A 21,809-nucleotide genomic window follows, 5' to 3' on the forward strand; every position below is an offset into this window, starting at 1 on the left:
CTCTCTCTCTCTTTCTCAAAAATAAACATTAAAAAATTTTTAAACTTTCTAACTCTGATCAACTCACTTGCCTACTCAAAACCTTTGAAAAGGTCCCACTGCTGTCAGATTTAAGGGCGAACAGCACAGACATATGGGGCCCTTTTGGATTTGGCTGCTACCCACCCCCACAGCCTCATCTTCTATTTATATCCCATCCTTTTCATGTATCCTAAGCAGCCTGAACTACTGTCAGCTTTTCGTAAAGTATCATGATTTCTTTTACTTTGACACTGTGGAATATGCTACAGGTTCCTGCCTTGCCAGGCCAAACAACTAGACAACTCCTATTTACCTTCCAGGATTTGGCCAAGAGACTAGCTTGTTTAGGAATGTATCTCTACGTGCTTTAAACAAGTGAATTGTATAGTATGTGAATTATACCTCAATAATGCTATTATTAAAAAGAAAAGAAGAATGATTTGGGCCAAGTGATGATCCCAAACTCATGTAGTGTTACACACATCTTCTTCAACTTTGCAAGACCCCATGTGCCTACCTCCTTAACATTTCTACTAAACTATCTACTGGCTCGTGTGACTGTTTGAGGGCAGGGACCTCACAAATTAATCTTCACGTTCTCCTGGAATAGTATAATGTCTGGCACAATGAATGATCAGACTATAATCCTTAAACGGAGCATTCCGTGGTAGAAACCAATTATAATATGTCCACCAAGTGTTAGAACTGAGTATCTGGTCACCTGGGTTGAAGTTAAGTACGTATAATTTGGCACTTAGAAAGTAAATCACCTTTGGGACTAAATCACCATTAGAATTGGCCTATACTAGACTTTAAAATTCAAAGTATGGGCATTTGAATGTAATTATACTTTAGACAATATAATCTTTTCCCAATGAAATATAGCCTTTGTCCTCAATTTGAATTCCAGGAATTAGGGTTCATATTTATCAATCTGCTTACAGGGATGAACCATGATCTGGCCGCTACAAGCTGTGTTTAATTAGCTTTAAAGCATTTTTCTAAGAGCTTCTGCCCTTCCAATTTAAGCTCCATTAATTTTTGGCTGCCACATTATAAAACAAAGTGAACATGTCCTTTTTAGCGGGGCTAAATCATTCATCATAAATACTTACAACCCACATCCACATGCAATGGAAGAATATTCATTTGTTTGCATTACCAAATATAAAAATTTTCATTTTCTCCTGTTTTCAAAGCTTTTCCACAAATGGTAAAGATCAATCTTCCCAGGATGTTACTTCTAACAACCAAGTTTTCAAAGTTTTCATTAATGGCCAAAGGAAGGGAATAATTTGTAATTACATTCTTTATTGTAAAATAATACACATCACAAGAATTCTATCCAGATAACGTGGGCCAATTTTAAATTTTTTTTTTCAACGTTTATTTATTTTTGGGACAGAGAGAGACAGAGCATGAACGGGGGAGGGGCAGAGAGAGAGGGAGACACAGAATCGGAAACAGGCTCCAGGCTCTGAGCCATCAGCCCAGAGCCTGACGCGGGGCTCGAACTCCCGGACCGCGAGATCGTGACCTGGCTGAAGTCGGACGCTTAACCGACTGCGCCACCCAGGCGCCCCAGCGTGGGCCAATTTTAGATGCTTAATCTATTAGTTGCTTTCCTATGAGAATATGTCTTCTGGCCTGGGAATCCTGGCTTCTTCTCCAGAGGTTTGCAGGAAAGAGAAAGAGAGGGAGAGGAGGGTAGGGACCGTTCTTGCCTTCCCTGATCTGGTGGGACAGAACTGGAGAGAGTCCAAAGAGTTACACTTGGTAACTCCCAGTCTTCTATGTCGCTGGTTTAGAAGACATTACATTCCAGATACTTCCACCGTCCCACTACCATGATTCCCTGCCCCAGCACCTTGATTGCCTTGGAACTTTGTAATTAGCTTTTGTTTCTTTATCCCTTTACTGTCTACCTCCCCTGCGAGTCTGTACGGCTCCATGGGCAGTCCCAGTGTTTCTCTCACTAAAACCAATGCCGTATACATTCTGGGAACGCAGTGAAAACAGGAAGGGAGCAAAGAAAGAAAAGGTTTAAATCCAAAGGGCCATGTTGCCTGGGATGGAAAAGTGCAAAAGTTCTAGATGAAGGTAAATCTTGAACAAAGTGGGAGCAGGCAGGGCACAAGAAAACACAGATGGGCATCTGCTTCTGGCTGCTGTAAGGAACAGGCATCCTTGGGAGAGGAAAAGAGCCCCTGAGGGCCCCTGATTTCCTATTTATCCTCTCTGGCTTAATTAACAGGATCCCAACAGTATTATTTTTAAAGTAAATATATGCCACTCACACTGCATAATTGCTCACATTTACACTTGGTCAGTCTACCCTTTCTAACATTGTTTCTGGGGGAAGAGTCACAATTCCAAATAACTGACTCAAAGACTTAAAACACACTCGACTCCAATGATAACCTGTTTTTCATTTCAGTTGTCTCTTATTTCCTTCTCCTCTTCCATTTGAACTTTCTCTCTCTCACCTGTCTGTCTTCCCTTGGCCTGCCCCTGTTCATGTACATGCATGCACATGTGCTCACACACGTGCATACATACACACACACACACTTTATATTGTTTGAAATAAGAACAAATAAACATACCCACTCTCATATCCAGTTACCAACTCCTAGAATTCTTCCTTAATAATAAAAATTATGAGTCAGACATCCGGTGCTCACATTCCATTCCAATTCACACCCTGAGGCCTTATTTTGCCCATGCCCAGTCTGTCAAAATAGTTAGCAAATTGACGTCTTGATTCTAGTCTCTTCTCTTTTCAATCCATCCTGAATCTATCAGGAGCTCATAGTTGCCTCTAAAGCACTATTTTATATCACATTACTCTTGTTGTCTCATGTCACTTCCATGGCATGTGAAAAAAGTTTACTTCCCGAATTACTTCTCTCCCAAATTGGAGTTGAGGATCTCCATATTATGATTCTATCCAACTTCCCAACTTCACTTCCTACCGCCCAGTAAGGACCTATCAGTGCAGCCTCAGGACCTCATTAAGATCAATTCATCATGGGGCACTGGGTGGTTCAGTCGGTTAAGCATCCACTCTTGGTTTCCACTCAGGTCACTTATCACATGGTTCCTGAGATTGAGTCCTGCATCAGGCTCTGCGCTAACATTGTGGAGCCTGCTGGGGATTCTCTTTCTCTCTCTTCTTTTCTCTCAATAAACAGTAAAAAAAAAAAAAAAAAAAAAAAAAATCATTTCATCATTTCTTGGGCACACACTTAACCATCCCAGCCTGTGTGCCTTTACTAATATTCTTTCTCCCTCTTGTCTTCCTTTCTTTCCCAGTCACCCTTTCAAGATAAAATCTAGCCCCAAATCCTTGGTAAATATTTCTCATGATACAAGATTCCCTTTCCATACTGCTTCTGCACTTGAGATAACTCCATGCATTTGTGCAATGTTCTCACATTTTTTTTTCATGTTTCCTATGTAAACCTCCCAACAACACAGCAAAGTAGGTATGGTTAAGTATGCACACTTCACAGATAAGGAGAAAAGTTTTCAAAGAGGCAAACGGATTTAGCCAAGCTTGCACAGCTGGAGTGTGGCAGAAACTATCTTTAAACCCTGGCCTTCAGATTCCATGTTAAATCCCTACTTGGCATTTACTAAAAATTGCCGCAGGTTGGCAAGGATTTGCATCATTTTTTTTTTTTACTAGATTATAAGTTCCTTGAAGGCAGTAGCTGTGTAGAGAACTTGCGCTAATGCATTATAATACACAAGATGAGAAGTTAATCAATATCTGATTGCGCCATCCTAAGAGGAGTTCAGTCTGTCCATGTAAGAGGCTTTAATGATTCCTCTCTCCCTCTTCTGTCCAGTATTTAGACTCTGAGGGCTCACGTGAACATGCTGTGATAAACTGCAATATATCTTGGTGATTTTTTAATTTCTTAATCTAGTTATCCCCAAAACAAACTGCAAATTCCCTAACAATAAGTAACTTTGACGAATAAAATGAGACCTGCTGATCTTTAAATGTTGGCCAATGTCGGCCAGGAGTTATAGGAATAAAAGGCGGGGGAGACTGTAAGTGAAATTGAGTCCCCTGGCGCACTTGCTAACGACACATATATTGAGGATTCAGAATCCGTAGTTTCTCCATCATGTTTCTTACCCCAATTCTTTTTTTTTTAATTTTTTTTTAATGTCTATTTTTGAGACAGAGAGAGACAGAGCATGAATGGAGGAGGGGCAGAGAGAGAGGGAGACACAGAATCGGAAGCAGGCTCCAGGCTCTGAGCCATCAGCCCAGAGCCCGATGCGGGGCTCGAACTCACAAACGGTGAGATTGTGACCTGAGCTGAAGTCGGACGCCCAACCGACTGAGCCACCCAGGCGCCCCTCTTACCCTAATTCTTATTGAACACATGATCCCAGAAAGCAGACTACGAAACAGCAAACCAGTGACAAGGTGACACTGACTAAAGGGTCAGCAACAGACCCTGTTGTTCGTATTAGCCATTTGTTTGCACAGGCGCGAGTACTCGTGATCATAATTCATACTGCAAGGGAACTGTCTGCTGGCAACATTCTTCCTGTTTTGCAAAAAGGACTAAATAGTTCACTCTTTTACAGTGTTCCATAAAGAGACATTACGACATCTCAGACTGAAAGTTACTGAACAAGAACAGGGCATCTGACAGGAGCACTTAGAGGATTTCACGACAGGAAACGAACCTCATCTTTTGGAACACAATTAAGAAGATACTCACAGGCTCTCCCCGTGATCCATCCTGACCTGGAGCACCCGGAGGTCCCACTTCTCCCTTTTAAAGATAAAAAAAGAAAATAGAGAATTCTATTTTCAGGCATGCTTATAAAACAAATATATATAAGTGAGTATTAAAGCACATTAGATACAAACATAAAAATTACTTCCAGATTATTAATAATGCTGCATGGTGACAGACAGCAACTGTACTTACAGTGAGTACAGCATAATATACAGAATTGTTGAATCATTATGTTGTATACCTGAAACTGTCTATAACACTGTGTGTCAGCTGTACTTCAATTAAAAAATAAGTTAAATAAATAAAATAGCAAACAAAACTTTGACTAAGAAAAATTCTAACAAGAATACAAGATTTTTTATGTATAATTATAGATCTCTATTAACAAATTAGGTAAAAAGCCTAAATAAAAGGAGATACATATCCTCCTTATGGATAGAAAATCTTTCATAGTTTTGAAGCTATAAAGTCTTCATAGCACAAGGATGTCAGATGTCTCCAAATTAATCAAAATTTAGTACAATTTCAATAGAAATTCCAAGGAGATTTTTGTTGTAATTTGGCGAAACAATGATAGGATTTCAATAGAAGAACAAATTACCAAAATATAGACAATCTAGAAAAAGACCAAGAGGGTGAAATGAATCCTTTCATATTTTTATCTTCCTTTTTACTTTAAAAATGATCATTCTGTTGTACTGGACCCAATGAATTGGAATTTTCTTTTGGATCTATAAGAATTGATCATTCTAATTTGACCTTGCAAGCAACAGTTGCATTTTAAAAACAAATAAAGCTTTCATTAAATGGATTTATAGGCTATTACTTGAAATTATTTGGCACTTTCATTTAGTATCTACCTATTTAAAAAAAAAAAAACTAGTTTAATGTTTATTTATCTTTGAGAGACACAGAGCATGAGTGGCAGACGGGCAGAGACAGAGGGAGATACAGAATCTGAAGCAGGCTCCAGGCTCTGAGCTGTCAGCACAGAGCCAGACGCGGGGCTCGAACCCACAAACTATGAGATCATGACCTGGGCTGAAGTCAGACACTTAACCAACTGAGCCACCCAGGCGCCCCATAGTATCTACCTATTTAAAATAAACATTTTATATGTTTAAAATGCTTATTTTTAGGTAGCTATAAAAACTATCCTAGTTTTCAGTTTTATGCCTTTAAATTAGTATGTTCAAATTATTTAAGCATCTTATTTTACATCCACCTTTTAGCATCCTCAAACTTTTTCCCAAAATGCCAGTGTATACAAAAGTATCTGACACTCTGCTTATAAATATTAGCTGAATTTATTCATAACATATGTAACATTTACAGATCAATACAGCTATTAAACTGCCGGGACACAAATAAGGGGTAGTGGGGGAGAAGCCTCCTAAAATACACACACAGACACAGACAGACACACCCTTAAACATTTAGGCTTTCTGAAACCTAACAGTCATTAGGAGCCATATTTTGTTTTCTGTTCAGCCAAATGTTGCATCATAACAAGCAAAGTTCTCTGCAATTATGCCACACTTTCCTTCATACCAGAAAAAACATTTCATTCTACATGAGAGCAAGAAAGTAAAACAAAAGCATTTTTCTTGTAAATGCTTCAAATGCCTGAGTGGAAACAGATCTAAGGGTAAAGAGTCTCAGAATACACGTACCGATGCATATGCCAACATTGTTTTCCAGAGTTTCAGATTCTAATGAATTTCCCAAAACTGTAAAAAACGAACCACAAAACGAAGAACCTGGCTAACATAATCAGCACTTAGAAAAAAAACTCAACCGTCTCACTTTATGTAACCAGTGTTCTCCCACTTTTATGAATTCTTGCATTTCATAGGCCCAGTGAAATATCAGCGAAAGCCAAATATTTCATCTGTTCCAATTTTATTTACAAACACCAGCTGACAAGTGATGACAGAGGGAGCAAAGAATGATGTTTCCTGTAAATTAACCACATTGGGAGGGGGAGTGCTGCTGGCCTGATGGTTCTACAGAAAAGCTAATGAAAATATCAGAGAAACAAGGATATATGTAGGATCCACTAAGTTTAAAAGCTATAGGTTACCAAGTCTGAAAAATTAAAGAAACGGGATTTGTCAGGACTTAATAAAACAGAGAAATCCTACAATGACTACATCTAAACTCAACATTAAGATGAACAGGACGATTCATCCCCCCACATCAGCCAGCTCAGCCTCACTTCATGTGAGAACTTCAAAACACAACATTTCAGACCTAACAAATCAGCAGCTCTGGATGGTGGAGCCCAGCAGTCGGTTTTAACACACCCAGGTGACTCTGATGATGTGAGGGACAAGGTGTATCTTTAAATCGTTAGGCCACTTACCTTCCCATACCTCCAGGTACTTCATATGTGACTTGCTAAGCAAATCTGTAGTTTAGATCTTCTGTATATAAAGGGAGGAGGGCAGTTGTCAAATAGGAGAAACAAGTAATCTGGAATTACATGACTACTTTAGCTGACAAAAAACTATCTCCTTTTACTACTCTGAAGACTTCATCTTATTTTTTTATTCTAATTAGCAGAGGGTTTTTTAAAAGCTTACTAATCATCATCAAGGATTATCAATAATTAAGTCCCCAAATTATTTGAGGATTTATTTTCTTTCTATTCCTACTTCTTAAACATAATGATACATCATCATATGAACAAAATATCACTATTTTATTATCTATCACTAGATAATAAATAGTAATAGAATATCACTATTTTATTATCTACAGCGGTGATTTTCATACTAGCTGCAACAGAATCTCCTGGAGAATTTGTTAGACTGAAAATTGTGGACTTCACCCCAGAGTTTCTGATCCAATAGGTGTGGGGTAGATGTCAGGAATTGGCATTTCCAACAAGTTCCCAGAAAGTGCTGGGCGGTGGCCACTGGGACCACTGCTCTAGCCCACATCTCAAGAGACTATACATCCTTGGTTTTGCTTACCAACACCTCTCTGTGTGAACTATAATGACACTGTACAGTTTTACACTTGGCACTGAGTTTTATGATGGCTATGCTGTTCAACAGTTATCTTGTTTATGGAAGTGTTGTTTTCCTGAGTTGTACATTCTTTGAAGGCAAGGAACGTTTATCTACACGAGTGTTTTATCACCTACAATATTTAGAATTGTGCTGAATGAAATGCATGACTACATGTAAAGCTTTATGTCCCCTTCTTTACAAACAACTAAAGAGCATATGAAGGAAGAAGGACTTGGCTATTTATTCTTAAATACTTGATTCCAAAAGGATAAAGGAAATGGGGAGAAACATTTATTCACAGCACTATAGCACTCGCTGTTGTGAAATTACGGAGTTTGGTTATCATAAGACAATGACAAATAATCTTTACCTAGAAGTATGCTCTTGATTCTCTGAATAATGTTTCATTGGGAGATGAAGGATGATTTCTTTGGAGCCATTCTCCATAAAATAATTAAATGCAGTACACAACTAACCTGTGAAGTGCAGTATTGTGACGTAACCTGATCATCTGATTGCTTTCATGACCTGGAGAACCTGACACATGCTAATTTGTTTGGCTGGTGGAAAACAAATGCCCCTAGCTCTAATCTATCATTTTGCATTCTATTATTAACTTCTTATTTGATATAAAATAACTGAAAAGATGCTATGCTAAACATTATCCCTAAATCCAATTTCTACAGCTAATGTCAACGACGATTTATTCCACAAAAAGCAGCTATTTTTAAGAAGGAAATTTAACCAAAAACAGATACGTAAAACTTGCATTGTATGTGTATTTCCTTTCATGTTGTGGTCACTGGTACTTACCCACAAAAAAAAAAAAAAAATTAAAAGAATGGAGAATAATTTAGTTTGTGGTCATAGCAACCCTCAAAATCAGGTGTGTGACCACTAAAATATAATTTAATTTTGAGGAAGTTCCTTACTTTGTTATTAAATACTTTGACTTTGATCTTAATTCATGGTTTATTCTTAGTTTGTAAACAAATCTCTACCATACCAAAGGATATACTGAAGATATAAGACTAGGGAAGCTTCTCCCGGGTTACCAAATAAATAGACAAGAAGTTTGGGACCCATCATGCATAGAGGGGAATCACACAAACTAGGCTTGGAATTCTAGCCCTGCCATGTAAATGACCGCACTTCTGCATAAATTAATTAATCTGTATTAATCTGACCATAATGTCTAAGTGGCATTAATACTCCCAACTCCCAAGATTCTTTTATTAAGAAAACAAATTAAGAGGTTTTGTGAAAGTACCTTGCACATCTCAAGACACAGAAGGGAAGATTCATGAAAGTTTGCTATTTCATTGTCATCAAAAAGTTGGGGTTTCAACAATCCTTCACCTTATGATTTGTTTTAGGCTTCACTTTTTTCAAATAATATGGTATTTTCATATTTGTACTGCTATGGCTTAGCATTATCATTTAGAAAACATGAGTATTTTTAAAAAGATGGTCAATATTTTAATCTAGCTAAAATACCACAAAAATAGTAGAGGTCATAGTTCCATCATCATTTCCTATATTGGAGAAAGATTATTTGGCTATAACATGATTTTCAACAATTTGGTGAAAGACATTTTTAGTGGTTATTAAATTATGGCTACATGATCTAGGACACATTATTAATCTCCTCATTCTTTAGTTGCCTCATCTCTAAGAGGATAATTTCTTTTTTCCACTTGTAGTTCAACGACTTTTGAGTTTAATGGGAGAATGCATATACAATGCTGGGAAAAGAGCCAGGCATGTAGGAAGTATCCATAAATTGTGTCTGTTATCATGTGTCCTGTCCTGTGTTCACTTCTCTCCAGATCCAGTTTCGACGCCATTTTTCAGTATTTCAATTGCTAACTGAGATTCTTATCCCTTTGCCTCACTGTTCAAGCACAGCACTTGCTTATGCAAACCTCAATATTGAGTTAATCAAACGGAAAGCCTCCTCAGACCCACTCTTGGGCTTCTAAGTATAGCAATGGGAGGGGAAATATAGTACCACTGTTGACCAGATGATAACTTCCAGCTTCAACTACACTTCAAAGCAGCTTCTATATTTTCTTAATCTCTTCTGTACCACATTCTCCAGAGAGCTAAAAGTTCTTTAATCAACAGAAATTCCCTTTTCCCTGCCTCTCAACAGGTGATAATTTACACTTCCTTAGAGGAAAGAGAAGTTAGACATCTTGCCACCAAACCAACAAACTGTCCTGAATTTACATCCACCCATTCTTTTTTTCTTCTTCTTCTTTTCTTCCTCCCCCTCCTTCTTCCATCCTTCATTTCTTCCTTCTTTCCTTCCTTCCTTTTTTTTTTTTTTTTTTTATAGTGAAAGGGTCTCTTTCCCACAACCTAAGATAGTCCCTTCCAATTCTGTTCACTCTCCCATTCCTTCCCCTCTGCAAATGAGACAGTTATCAGTATTTAACTACTTGCTGGACATGTACTCTTAAATGTGCCACATTATAATTAAATGCACACATTATACTTCTCATTTCTCCACCTTCCCAACCGAAGGCATACTTAACCTATCCCAATAATTAATTCCATTGATTAAATAAACATCAAGGGGCACCTAGGTGGCTCAGTCTCTTGAGCATCCAACTTCGGCTCAGGTCATGATGCCATGGTTTATGAGTTCGAGCCCCACATCAGGCTTGCTGCTGACAGTGCAAAGCCTGCTTCAGATCCTCTGTTCCCCTCTCTCTCTGCCCCTCACTCACGCTCTCTCTCAAAATAACCATTAAAAAAGATTCTCTCTCTCCCTCTGCCCCTGTCCCCCACTCTGATAAATAATTAAGAATAATTAAATAAAAAGCTAACTTCACTATACATAAAAAGGAGATGCTCTAGAATTAAGAAGCCTAGTAAGCTGCTCAAACTTTTACACCCCTATTACTGTAGGTCCACATACACATAAAACATTTGAAATTGAGAAGAATCTGCAGACAATATTCAAACAAAACTACTAAGTGAAAAACAGAAAATAAGAACCCAAACATTTCAGTCAATTTCCCTCATACGAAAATAAACATGAAGCAGAAAAAAAAAAACTGCAACAAATGCTATAACCTGGATTAATGTTACACAAGCATTTTCAGATGTAAGGAAAAAAGAATGACAACACAAAATAATCTCAGATATTACGATTAAATTACCTGAAAACAAGGGAGAATAGATTAATATTTTTAAAGGTACTGAGGGGGAAAAAAACTAAATGTACCCAAAAAAAATGAGTTTTTTAAAAAGATAATAAGGGTCAGAAGGAGAGAACAGAGTCAAAGAAGTCGCAACACATCCAAAATTAGAGTCCTTAAGATATAAATCAAAATAATGTAATAGAACTTCTATTTAAAACTATAATCCAAGAGGCACGCTGGGGTGGCTCAGTCGGTTAAGCATCCGACTTCAGCTCAGGTCATGATCTCGTGGTTTGTGGGTTTGAGCCCTACATCGGGCTCTGTGCTGACAGCTCAGAGCCTGGAGCCTGCTTCAGATTCTGTGTCTCCCTCTCTCTGCCCCTCCCCCACTTGTGTTGTGTCTCTTTCTCTCTGTCTGAAAAAATGAATAAACATTTTAAAAAATTAAAAAAACTACAATCCAAGAGAATACTCCAAAATTAAAAGAAGTCCTGGATCTACTTTATTATAAGGATTCTGGGGCAATAAATTCTTAATTCTGGGACAAGCTATGCTATCAGACTTTACACATAAAGGTGTTTTGTTGTTGTTGTTGTTGTTATTGTTGTTTTGGTTTTTTTTAACCCTCTGGGTTACCATACAAAAAAAAAAAAAAAAAAACAAACAAACCTGAAGCCACTTACAAAAGAAATATAATTAGGTTGCTATCAGCAACATACATGACAGCAGTGGAGGAACAACTCAAAGATACTCAGAAAAACAGTGAGACAAGAGCTTATAATGTCAGTGACAAGACAGTGACAGCTAAATTGTCATTCAACTAACAAGAATATAGAAAACATGTTAAGACATAAGAATTCAGAGAACACTGTATTCACAAGCATTTCCTAAGAAATACACTATAGAAGCAGCTTCTATAAACCACAATGATGACTATAACTGATAAATATACCTGGGGATGAACCCTGAATATATTTAATTGCAGATTTGAAACAAAGGTGGGCAAAGAGTGGAAAATAGCTTATAAATATTAGAGCAGGGGAGGGGCAGAGAGAGAGGAAGAGAATCCCAAGGAGGCTTCATGCTCAGCACAGAGCCTGACACGGGGTTTGATCTGATGACACTGAGATTATGACCTGAGTTGAAATCAAGACCTAAGTGACTGACCCGCCCAGGTGCCCCTCTAAAAGTAGTATTAATGAGAAAACACTGCACATTAATATCAAGGGAATACAATTGAAGAAATAATCAAAAAGAATACATATAATTTAAATACTGGAAGCAAAAAATAGGAAAAGAATGAAAATAAATGAATTCAATTCCCAATTGTAAAACCTAGAAAAATATAAGAAAAAAGAAAGAAGTTAGGAAGTAGTATAAATGTAATAACAAAACAAAAAACAAAACAAAAAAACAAAAACAAAAAACATACCAAAAACCAGAAATGGAAAAATCAGTGAAGTTAATAATTAAATTACCATGTTGGTTCTGTGAAAAAAAAACACAAATAGAAAAACCACAATCTCATATAATCAAGCAAAAACAAAAAAAACAACAAAACAAAAAAAACAGTAGAAAATGAAAGCACAAATATTCAAACAAGTAACAAAGAGAGACAAATTACTGAAACCAAGAACTTTTTAAAAACTATAGAGGAATTTGCACAATTTTATACAAGTCCTTTGAAAAATCTAGATGGAATGGCTCATTTCCTACGAGAATGAAGTTTACTATTATTGACCCTATGAGAGATACAGTGCTCAACTTAACCAGTTTCCATGTAAGAAATAAGAGAAAGTTATCACGAAACGATTCAACACAAAAAGCATCAGGCCAAGATGACAAAGGAAAAAATGAAGAAAAACCCTGTGGTGCATGAATTCAACTGTAACTGTGTTATTACAAAATATCAGGAATGAGAGCACATTAAAAAATCCTACATTAAAAGGACAAGAATATGACACCAAAATAGGCACATAGATCAAGGGAACAGAAAACCCAAAAAGAAGCCCACATTTACATGGTCAATTGATTTTTGACAAAACAGCAAAGAATACACAATGGGAAAAAGTCTCTTCAGCAACTGATGTTGAGAGAATTGGACAGCAACATGTAAAAGAATGGAACTGGACTGCTGGCTTACACCAAAAACAAAGATGACATCAAAATGGTGGAGTGCCTGGATGACTCAGTTGGTTAAGGGTCTGACTTTGGCTCTGGTCATGATCTCACAGTTCATGGGTTCAAGCCCCACATATTGCTCTAAACTGATTGTGTGAACCCTGCTTCAGATTCTCTCTCTCTCCCTCTACCTCACTTCCCCTCCCCCACTTTCTCCCATACACATGTGGGCGCACTCACTCTCCCTCTCTCTCAAAAAAATAAACTTTAAAAAAATTCAAAATGGATTTAGTACCTAAAGTTAGATCTGAAATTATAAATATCCTTAAAGAGAACAGAGGCAGTAATTTCTCTGACATCAACCATAGCTACTTTTTTTCTAGATATGTCCTCTGAGGCAAGGGAAACAAAAGCAAAAATAAACTACTGGGAGTACATCAAAATAAAAAGCTTCTCAGGGCGCCTGAGTGGCTCAGTTGTTTAAGCTTCCGACTTCAGTGCAAATCAAAACTACAATAAAATATTACCTCACACCTATCAGAAAGGCTAAAATAGAAAATAAAAGAAACGAGTGTTGGAGAGGATGTAGAGAACAAGAAACGCTTGGGGTGCCAGGGTGGCTCAGTAGGTTGGGCATCTGACTTTGGATCAGGTCATGATCTCATGTATCGTGAGTTCAAGCCCCACATCAGGCTCTGTGCTGACAGCTCAGAGCCTGGAGCTTGCTTCAGATTCTATATCTCCCCTCTTTCTGCCCCTCCCCCACTCATGCTCTTTCTTTCTCTAAAAAATGAACAAACATTAAAAAAAATTTTTTTAAAGAAAAAGGAACCCTCATGCAATTTTGGTAGGAGTGTCAACTGATAACACCACTATGGAAAACAGTGAGGAGGTTCATCAAAAAGTTAAAAATGGAACTACCCTATGATACGTAATTGCAATACGCAATAGGATATTTACCTAAAAAGTACAGAAACACTAATTCAAAGGTATACATGCACCCCTAGGTTTACTGCAGCATTATTTACCATAGCCAAATTTTGAACATACCAAGTGTCCATCTATAGATGAATGGATAAAGAAGAGATGGCATATACATACAACAGACTATTATTCAGCCACAAAAAAGAATGAAATCTGCCATTTGCAACAACACGGGTGAAGCCAGAGAGTATAATGCTAAACAAAATGTCAGAGAAAATCAAATACCATATCATTTCACTCATATGTGGAATTTAAGAAACAAATGAGCAAAGGAAAAAAAGAGAGAAACAAACCGAGGAACATCTTTTATTTTAAAGATTTGTGGGGTGTCTGGGGAGCATCCAACTCCTGATTTTGGCTCAGGTCATGATCCCACGGTTCCAGGGTTGTAGGATCAACCCCTCTGTTGGGATCCAAGTTGAGCATGGAGCTTGGTTAAGATTCTCCCTACCAGCCCGCCCTGCCCCTCTCCTATTCTCTCTCTAAAAATAAAGTATTTATTTATTAAAAATTGCTTGCTTGTTTTTTACTTACTTACTTACTTATTTATTTATTTATTTATTTATTTATTTATTTATTTTGGAGGGGGAGAGAGAAAGAGAGAGAGAGAGAGAGAGAGAGAGAGAGAGAGGAGAGAGCGAATCTTAAGCAAGCTCCATGCTCAGCACGGAGCCTGATAGAGGGGTTGATCCCACAACCCTGGGATCATGACCCGAGCCAAAATTAAGAGTTGGACATTCAAATGATATAGCCACTTAGGCACCCCAAGACTTGTAACTTTTGAGAACTGATGTATTACCCTAGGGGAGGTAGGTGTGGGACTGGATGAAACAGGTAATGGGGATTAAAGAGTATACTTTTCATGATGAGCATTGAGTAATGCATAGATGTGTTGAATCACTATCTTGTATACCTGAAACTAATGTAACACTGTATGTTAACTATACTGGAATTAAAATTTCAAACTTCATAAAATTAGTTAATTAAACAGACAAGAATAATGCAATATTATAAATAAAATATGCCAACAAATTGAAAATGAAATGAACAAATTCCTTCAAAGACACAAATTAGCAAAACTTACCCAAGAAGGGAGAAAAACACTAAGTATCCCAATATTTAGTAAAAGAATTTAATTAGTAATTAAAATCTTCCTCAAACTTAAAAAGGGTATATAATCAACATACCAACCATCGTATTTTCATGTTAGCAAGAGAAAATTTTTAAAAATCTATTCACAAGAGCATTTAATAAAATAAAATTTTTGCATATGAATTTAACAAAATCACATAGAAGATCTGCATGCCGAAAACTACAAAACATTTCTGAGATATATTAAAGAAAGACCATCTAGGTGGAATGATATACCATGTTCATGGACTGGAAGAACTCAATATTGTTACAACCAGAACTCTCCTCTAATAAATGTAAAGATATGTACATACTCTCCCCTCTGTGAGTTGAAATTTTAATCTCAGCCCCGCTGTCCTATCATAAGTAGGAACTGGACATAGTAACTCAATTCCGTAAAGCATGTAAAAGGAAAAAAGCAGTAACTTCACAGTGAAGAAACCTGACAAACACTACCATAACCAAATGATCAAAGTTAATATAATCAATGATTAGTCAAGTGGACAGCATATATACTCTCTGATGAGTAGGACAGTTCACCTTTGTGTTATTCTTCCCTTCACACCAAAACCATAAATAAAAAATAAAAAATAAAATACTTAAAGTTACAGCCTAATCATGAAGAAACTATCAGAAAAACCCACACTGAGTGATATTCTACAAAATACGTAATCAAAGCTCTTCAAAATTGTCCAAGTCATGAAAAACGAGAAAAGGCTGATAAATTATCATTGATTAGAAGAGACTAAGGAGACATAACAAAACAATGCAATGTGGAATATCCTCAATTAGATCATGGAATAGAAAAAAGACATATGAATAAAGTCCAAATAAAGTATGGAGTTTAACTTATAGTAATGTGTCAATATTGATGTCTTACTTTTGACAAATGTACCATAGCAATATGTTAACATCAGGAGAAAATGGACAGAGTGTGTAAGGGAACTCTGCATACTGTTACTTGCAACTTTTGTATAAATCTAGAATTATTCCAAACTAAAAAGTATACTGAAGCTTAGTAGTTTGGTAGTTTCTTAATAAGTTAAACCCAAATATTCATCAACCAATGAGTGAATAAATAGGAAATATCATCAATAAAAATGAATAAAGTACTGTATAGGCCAAAACACAGAAAGAACTTGAAAATGTTCTGTTAAGTGTAAGAAGTTACCCACAAAAGGCCACATACTGCCAAATTCCCTAGCAAATATTCATAACAGGAAAATCCATAGAGACAGAAAGTACATTAGAGGTTGCATAGGGCTGAAAGTAGAGGGGGAGTGGCTGGGAGGAAATTGCAAGAGACCACTAATGAGTATAGGGTTTCTTTTTGAGGTGATTAAAATGTTCTAAAATTAGATTGAAGTGACAATTTAATAACTCTAAGTATACTGAAAACCATTGAATTGTTTGTACAATAATTTAAATAGGTAAACTATATAATGTGTGGTTTATTTATAAATAAAGCTGTTAAAAACTGAACTATAGTTTACACTTGTGGGTATACGCATGCAATCACGCTACACAGATTAATATCAAAAAAGGGCAATAAACTCAAAAAAAAAAAAAAAAAGAAGCCCAAAGTTAGCTGGAGGAAGGAAATGATTAACATCTGAACAAAAATAAATAAAATATAGAATACAAAAAATAGAAAAAATAGACAAAGCCAGAGTTGATTTTTTAAAAAGATATAAAATATGGACAAATCCTTAGTTATCTAGACAAAGAAAAAAGAAAGAAGACTCAAATAAAGTCAGAAACAAAAGAGGAGACATTACAATTGATGCCACAGAAATGAAAAAGATCACGAGGGACTATTATGAATAATTGTATGCAAAAAAAAAATTGGACAGACTAAAAGAAATGGATAAATTCCTAGAAACACAAAACCTGCCAAAAGTGATATAAGAAGAAAGAGAAAGACTAAAAAGACCAAATACAAATGAGGAGACTGAATGAGTAATCAAAAATCTTGCAATAAATAAAGTCCCAGGACCATAGACTTCACAGGTAAATTCTACTAAACATTTAAATATGAATCCTTCTTAAAATGTTCCAAGAAATAGAAGAGAGAACACTTCCAAATCATTTTATGAGGCCCGTATTAGTCTGCTGCTAAAGCCAGACAAAACACCACAAGGAAAGAAAACCACAATATCCTTGATGAAGGTGCATGCAAAAGTCCCCAACAAATAGTAGCAAACTGAATTAATTCAACAGCACATTGAAAGGATCATACATCATCACTAAGTGAGATTTATCCCTGGGATACAAAGATGGCAGTATATGCAAATCAGTGTGATACACCACATTAGCAGAATAAAGATAAAAATCACATGATCAAGAAATGCAGAAAAAACATGTGATAAAATTCAACATCATTTCATCATCAAAACTCTCAACAAACTAGGTACAGAAGGAACTTAATAAAGATCGCATATATGAAAAACCCACAGTGAACATCGTATTTAATGATGAAAAACCGAAAGCTTTTCCTTTATGATCAGGAACAACACAAAGATGCACACTCTTACCACTTCTTTTCAACATAGTACTAGAAGTACTAGTTAGGGAAATTAGGCAAGAAAAAGAAAGAAAAAACATCGAAATTGGAAAAAGAAGTAAAACTGTCTCTGTTTACAGATAACATAATCCCACATATAGGAAAACCTAAAGACTCCACAAAAAAACTGTTCAAACTAATAAATTCAATAAGGTTGCAGGATACAAAATCAACATATAAAACTCAATTGAATTTTTATATACTAACAGCAAACTATACAAAAAGAAAATTAAGAAAACATCATATTTATAACAGCATAATAATAATAATAAAATACTTTGAAATAAACTAAACCAAAAAGGAGAAAGACTTATACACTAAAAACTATAAAACATTAATGAAAGAAATTAAGGAATAAACAAATAAATGAAAGTCATCTCTAGTTCATGGACTGGAATATTTTTTATTGTTAAAACATCCATTACCACAAATGACCTACAGATTCAGTTCAATCCCTATCAAAATCCCAATGGAAATTTTTATATAAATAGAAAAAAGAATCCTAAAATGTGTATGTTCAATCCAGGAACCAAAAGCATAGGCAACAAAAGCAAAATTAGTCAAGTGGGATTACATCAAACCAAAAAGCTTCTGCACAAACAAGAAAGTCATCAACAAAATGAAAAGGCAACCCAAAGAATGGGAGTAAACATTTGCAAACCATATATCTGATAAAGGATTAATGTCCAAAATACAGAAGGAACTCCTACAACTCAACAGCGGTAATAACACCCCTATTTAAACATGGGCAAAGGAACTGAAAGGTCATTTCTGTAAAACAACATACAAATGACCAAATATATGTAAAAGTGCTCAACATCACTAATCAACAGGGAAATGCAAATCAAAACCACAATGAAATATCACTTCAAATCCATTAGGGGCTATTACTAAAAACAACCAAAAAAATTAAAGTAACAAGTCTTAGGAAGGATGTGGAGAAACTGGAAGCCTTGTATACTGTTAGTGGAAATGTAAATTGATGCAGCCACTATGGAAAAAAAGTATAGAAGTTCCTCAAAAAAGTAAAACGATAACTATCATGTAATATGACAATCTCACTTCTGGGTATATATCCAAAGGAATGGAAATAAGGGTATCAAAGACATATCTGTAATGCCATGTCCATTGCAGCATTATTCACAATAATCAAGACATTAAGTAACTTAAATGTGCACTAGTTGAATGAATAAAAAAACTGTGATATCTAGATAGATATAGATAAGATATACAGACACAGACATAGAAATATGGTTCATCCTCAAAAAAAGAAAGAAATCTTGTCATTTGTTACAACATGGATGAACCCAGAAGACAATGCTAAGCAAAAGCCAGACACATAGTGACAAATACTATATGATCCCACTTATATGGAGAATCCCAAACAAACTCATAGAAGCAGAAAATAGAATGGTGGTTTCCCAGGGGTGGAGAAGAGGAAGAGAGAGAGAGAGAGAAGACTGGTCAAAGGGTACAAAGTTTCAATTATACAAAATGAGTAAGTCCTAGATATCTACTGTACAGCTTAATGCCCAGAGTTAACAATGCTGTATTGTAAACTTTGAAATGACCTAACAAGGTAGACCTTATATTAAGTGTTGTCATCACAAAAATAATAATAATAATAAATAGGGAGGAAATTTTTGGAGGTGACATATGTTTATGGCATTGACTGTGGTGATGGTTTCATGAGTATATACTTATCTACAAACTCACCAAGTTGTATATATGAAATATATACAGTTTTTGCATCTCAATCATACCTCAATAAAGTTTTTTTTTTTTTTTTAGGCTCCAAAAGGGATCTTCATGCAAAGCTCCAATCAAAAAATGTACAAAGAAACTAATTCCTTATTGAATACATTCTCTGACAGGTACTATGCTGGGTGCTCTATCTTTCTCAGTCCCTACACCATACCAACCTATGTAAGTAATATTTATCCCATATTTTAAATGGAGAAAACTGAAGGTCAAAAAATTTGCCAAAAGACATACAGTTGATTAGAAAACGTAACTGAGGGGTAGAAATCCCATTCAGTTCTATTCTCCAGACTTAACTACCCCAGAAAACCATAATCTCATTTCTTGTGGCACATGGGCTTTTGATAACAGAAGACAAAGGAAAATTAAATTAGATGAACGCAAAATTTGAAGTTAAAGAGAAAAATCTGTGTTCTTTAATGGAGACTAGATTATACACTCCACAAAAATAAGGGCTGATATAGTTATGTTCCCTTCTGTACACATAGCACCTAATAAACATCAATAAATATCTGTTTAATTAACAAATGGGAAATAAAATACAGAATCACTGAAATATAATTAACAACACATGACTGAGCCCTTAAAACTAAGCCCCAGGAGCATCTGGGTGGCTCAGTTGATTAAGTGTCTGACTTCACCTCAGGTCATGATCTCATTATTTGTGAGTCTGAGACTCCTGTCGGGCTCTGTGCTGACAGCTCAGAGCTTGGAGCTGCTTCAGATTCTGTGTCTCCCTCTCTTTCTGTCCCTCCCATGCTCATGCTCGGTCTCTGTCTTTCAAAACTAAATAAATGTTAAAAAAATAAATTAAAAAAATGAGCCCCAATATTTTACATTCAGGAAGCACTATTTATAATCTTTAAGAATCATGGATATTTGGGTAACTTACATAATACTTAGGCAAATAAATGAAGAGTTTGTCCAAAGGAAAAGAAAACAATGGTGGACAAAGAAAATATGGACTGGATTTCTGAGCAAGTTTGGTCTCATGATTAGGAAACCTGATGACATCTCTAAATCCAATGCTTGACCAAGCAGCCTCATTGGTTGATGGATTACACAAATCCTCTCCTTAAATACTCAAGAAACTTATAGCAGAACAATGATGTGGGCTGTTAGCATGTTCCAGATACATGTACTTAAATATATACACATGACTGATATCTTTTCATTTAACAAGCTATAGCACAGAAAGCCCATTCCTATTTGATAATTAACCAATCAACCATTTATGTAACAGTAAGATGGTGCTAACCCACCATCATGTTTTTCAGAGCCATTGACTTTTTCAGGGTTGGTGAAGGACTGACATCCCAGTACCTCTTGCTTTATTTCTCCCATACTGACACTACAGAATTGATAAAGAAGTTGTTAAGGTTAAGGATGAAGTCTTCCTACCTCCCACCCAAAACTTCAATCCTTTGGGAGCTAAGAGCTATGTACCTCTGCCTCTCACCCACCAAACAAATTCAGTTTCAATGGCTTATCAAAGAAGTTCAACTTTCAAATATCCAAGGATTTTATTTCTAAGACATAAGAATTCACAACAGACTCCAAAGAAACTTACTTCATTTTTCAATTACAGTAAAACAACTTTTAGCTCATTACTTTATACCAATGTCATAATGTAAAAAGTTAAATGTCAGTACATTTTTCAAATGTTCACTCACAAGTTACAGAATGTTTTTTTTTTTTAATGTAAATACCTTGTAACCAGGACTACCCATTAGTCCATCCTTTCCATGTCTTCCTGGTTCTCCCTAAAAAATAAATACATGTATTTTAATATATTTTTGCACTAATTTTTATTTCTAAAGAAAGAAAGTATAAGATAATTTTTAAGTAAAATACTCAAGAACTTTTTTCTGTCAAACTCACAGCACGTCCAGGAAGGCCAGGAAAACCAGCATTTCCCTTTTCACCTTTTGCACCCTGTATTAAAAATAAATACTTAAAAAAAAAAACAATCCATGCAAAACTTTTATTTTTTTGTTCTTATTGCTCAGAAAAGCTTCATTTTGTTTGTTTGTTTAGCTTTCTGACTCTGTGCTTGTACCTTCAACACTTCCTCAAAGATTTTTGGTCCTCAATAAAGAAAGCAGGCTTGACTTTGGCATGGGCACATTTAGCACACATGGAACCACTATGGGCCCTTCTAACATGTTTTTTTCATTTGAGGCAAATTCATAAGAACTTTAGGTCTCACAGCACAAACTCTGACGTTTGCCTGGGCACACACACACAGATGTTGGTGCTTTCCCAACTTTGTTGGTAGTAAGGTAAACAA

At 36.0% G+C, this 21,809-nt stretch overlaps 1 protein-coding gene across 3 annotated transcripts in view; it reads right to left on the reverse strand.

Moving 5' to 3' along the window:
• The window catches only part of COL21A1 (collagen type XXI alpha 1 chain), a 174,043-nt gene that overhangs the window by 34,886 nt on the left and 117,348 nt on the right, over positions 1–21,809 (reverse strand). For all 3 annotated transcript variants that reach the window (XM_040473805.1, XM_040473804.1, XM_040473803.1), the window contains 3 exons: positions 21,401–21,454; positions 21,229–21,282; positions 4,770–4,823 (listed from right to left, as the gene is read on the reverse strand). In XM_040473805.1, coding sequence (XP_040329739.1) covers positions 4,770–4,823; positions 21,229–21,282; positions 21,401–21,454 — 162 coding nt within the window. The remainder of the gene's footprint in view (positions 1–4,769; positions 4,824–21,228; positions 21,283–21,400; positions 21,455–21,809) is intronic.

The sequence above is a fragment of the Herpailurus yagouaroundi genome, unplaced genomic scaffold (genome assembly GCF_014898765.1).
Source record: "Herpailurus yagouaroundi ecotype Mexico unplaced genomic scaffold, PumYag 139, whole genome shotgun sequence".
Taxonomy (NCBI): Eukaryota; Metazoa; Chordata; class Mammalia; order Carnivora; family Felidae; genus Herpailurus; species Herpailurus yagouaroundi.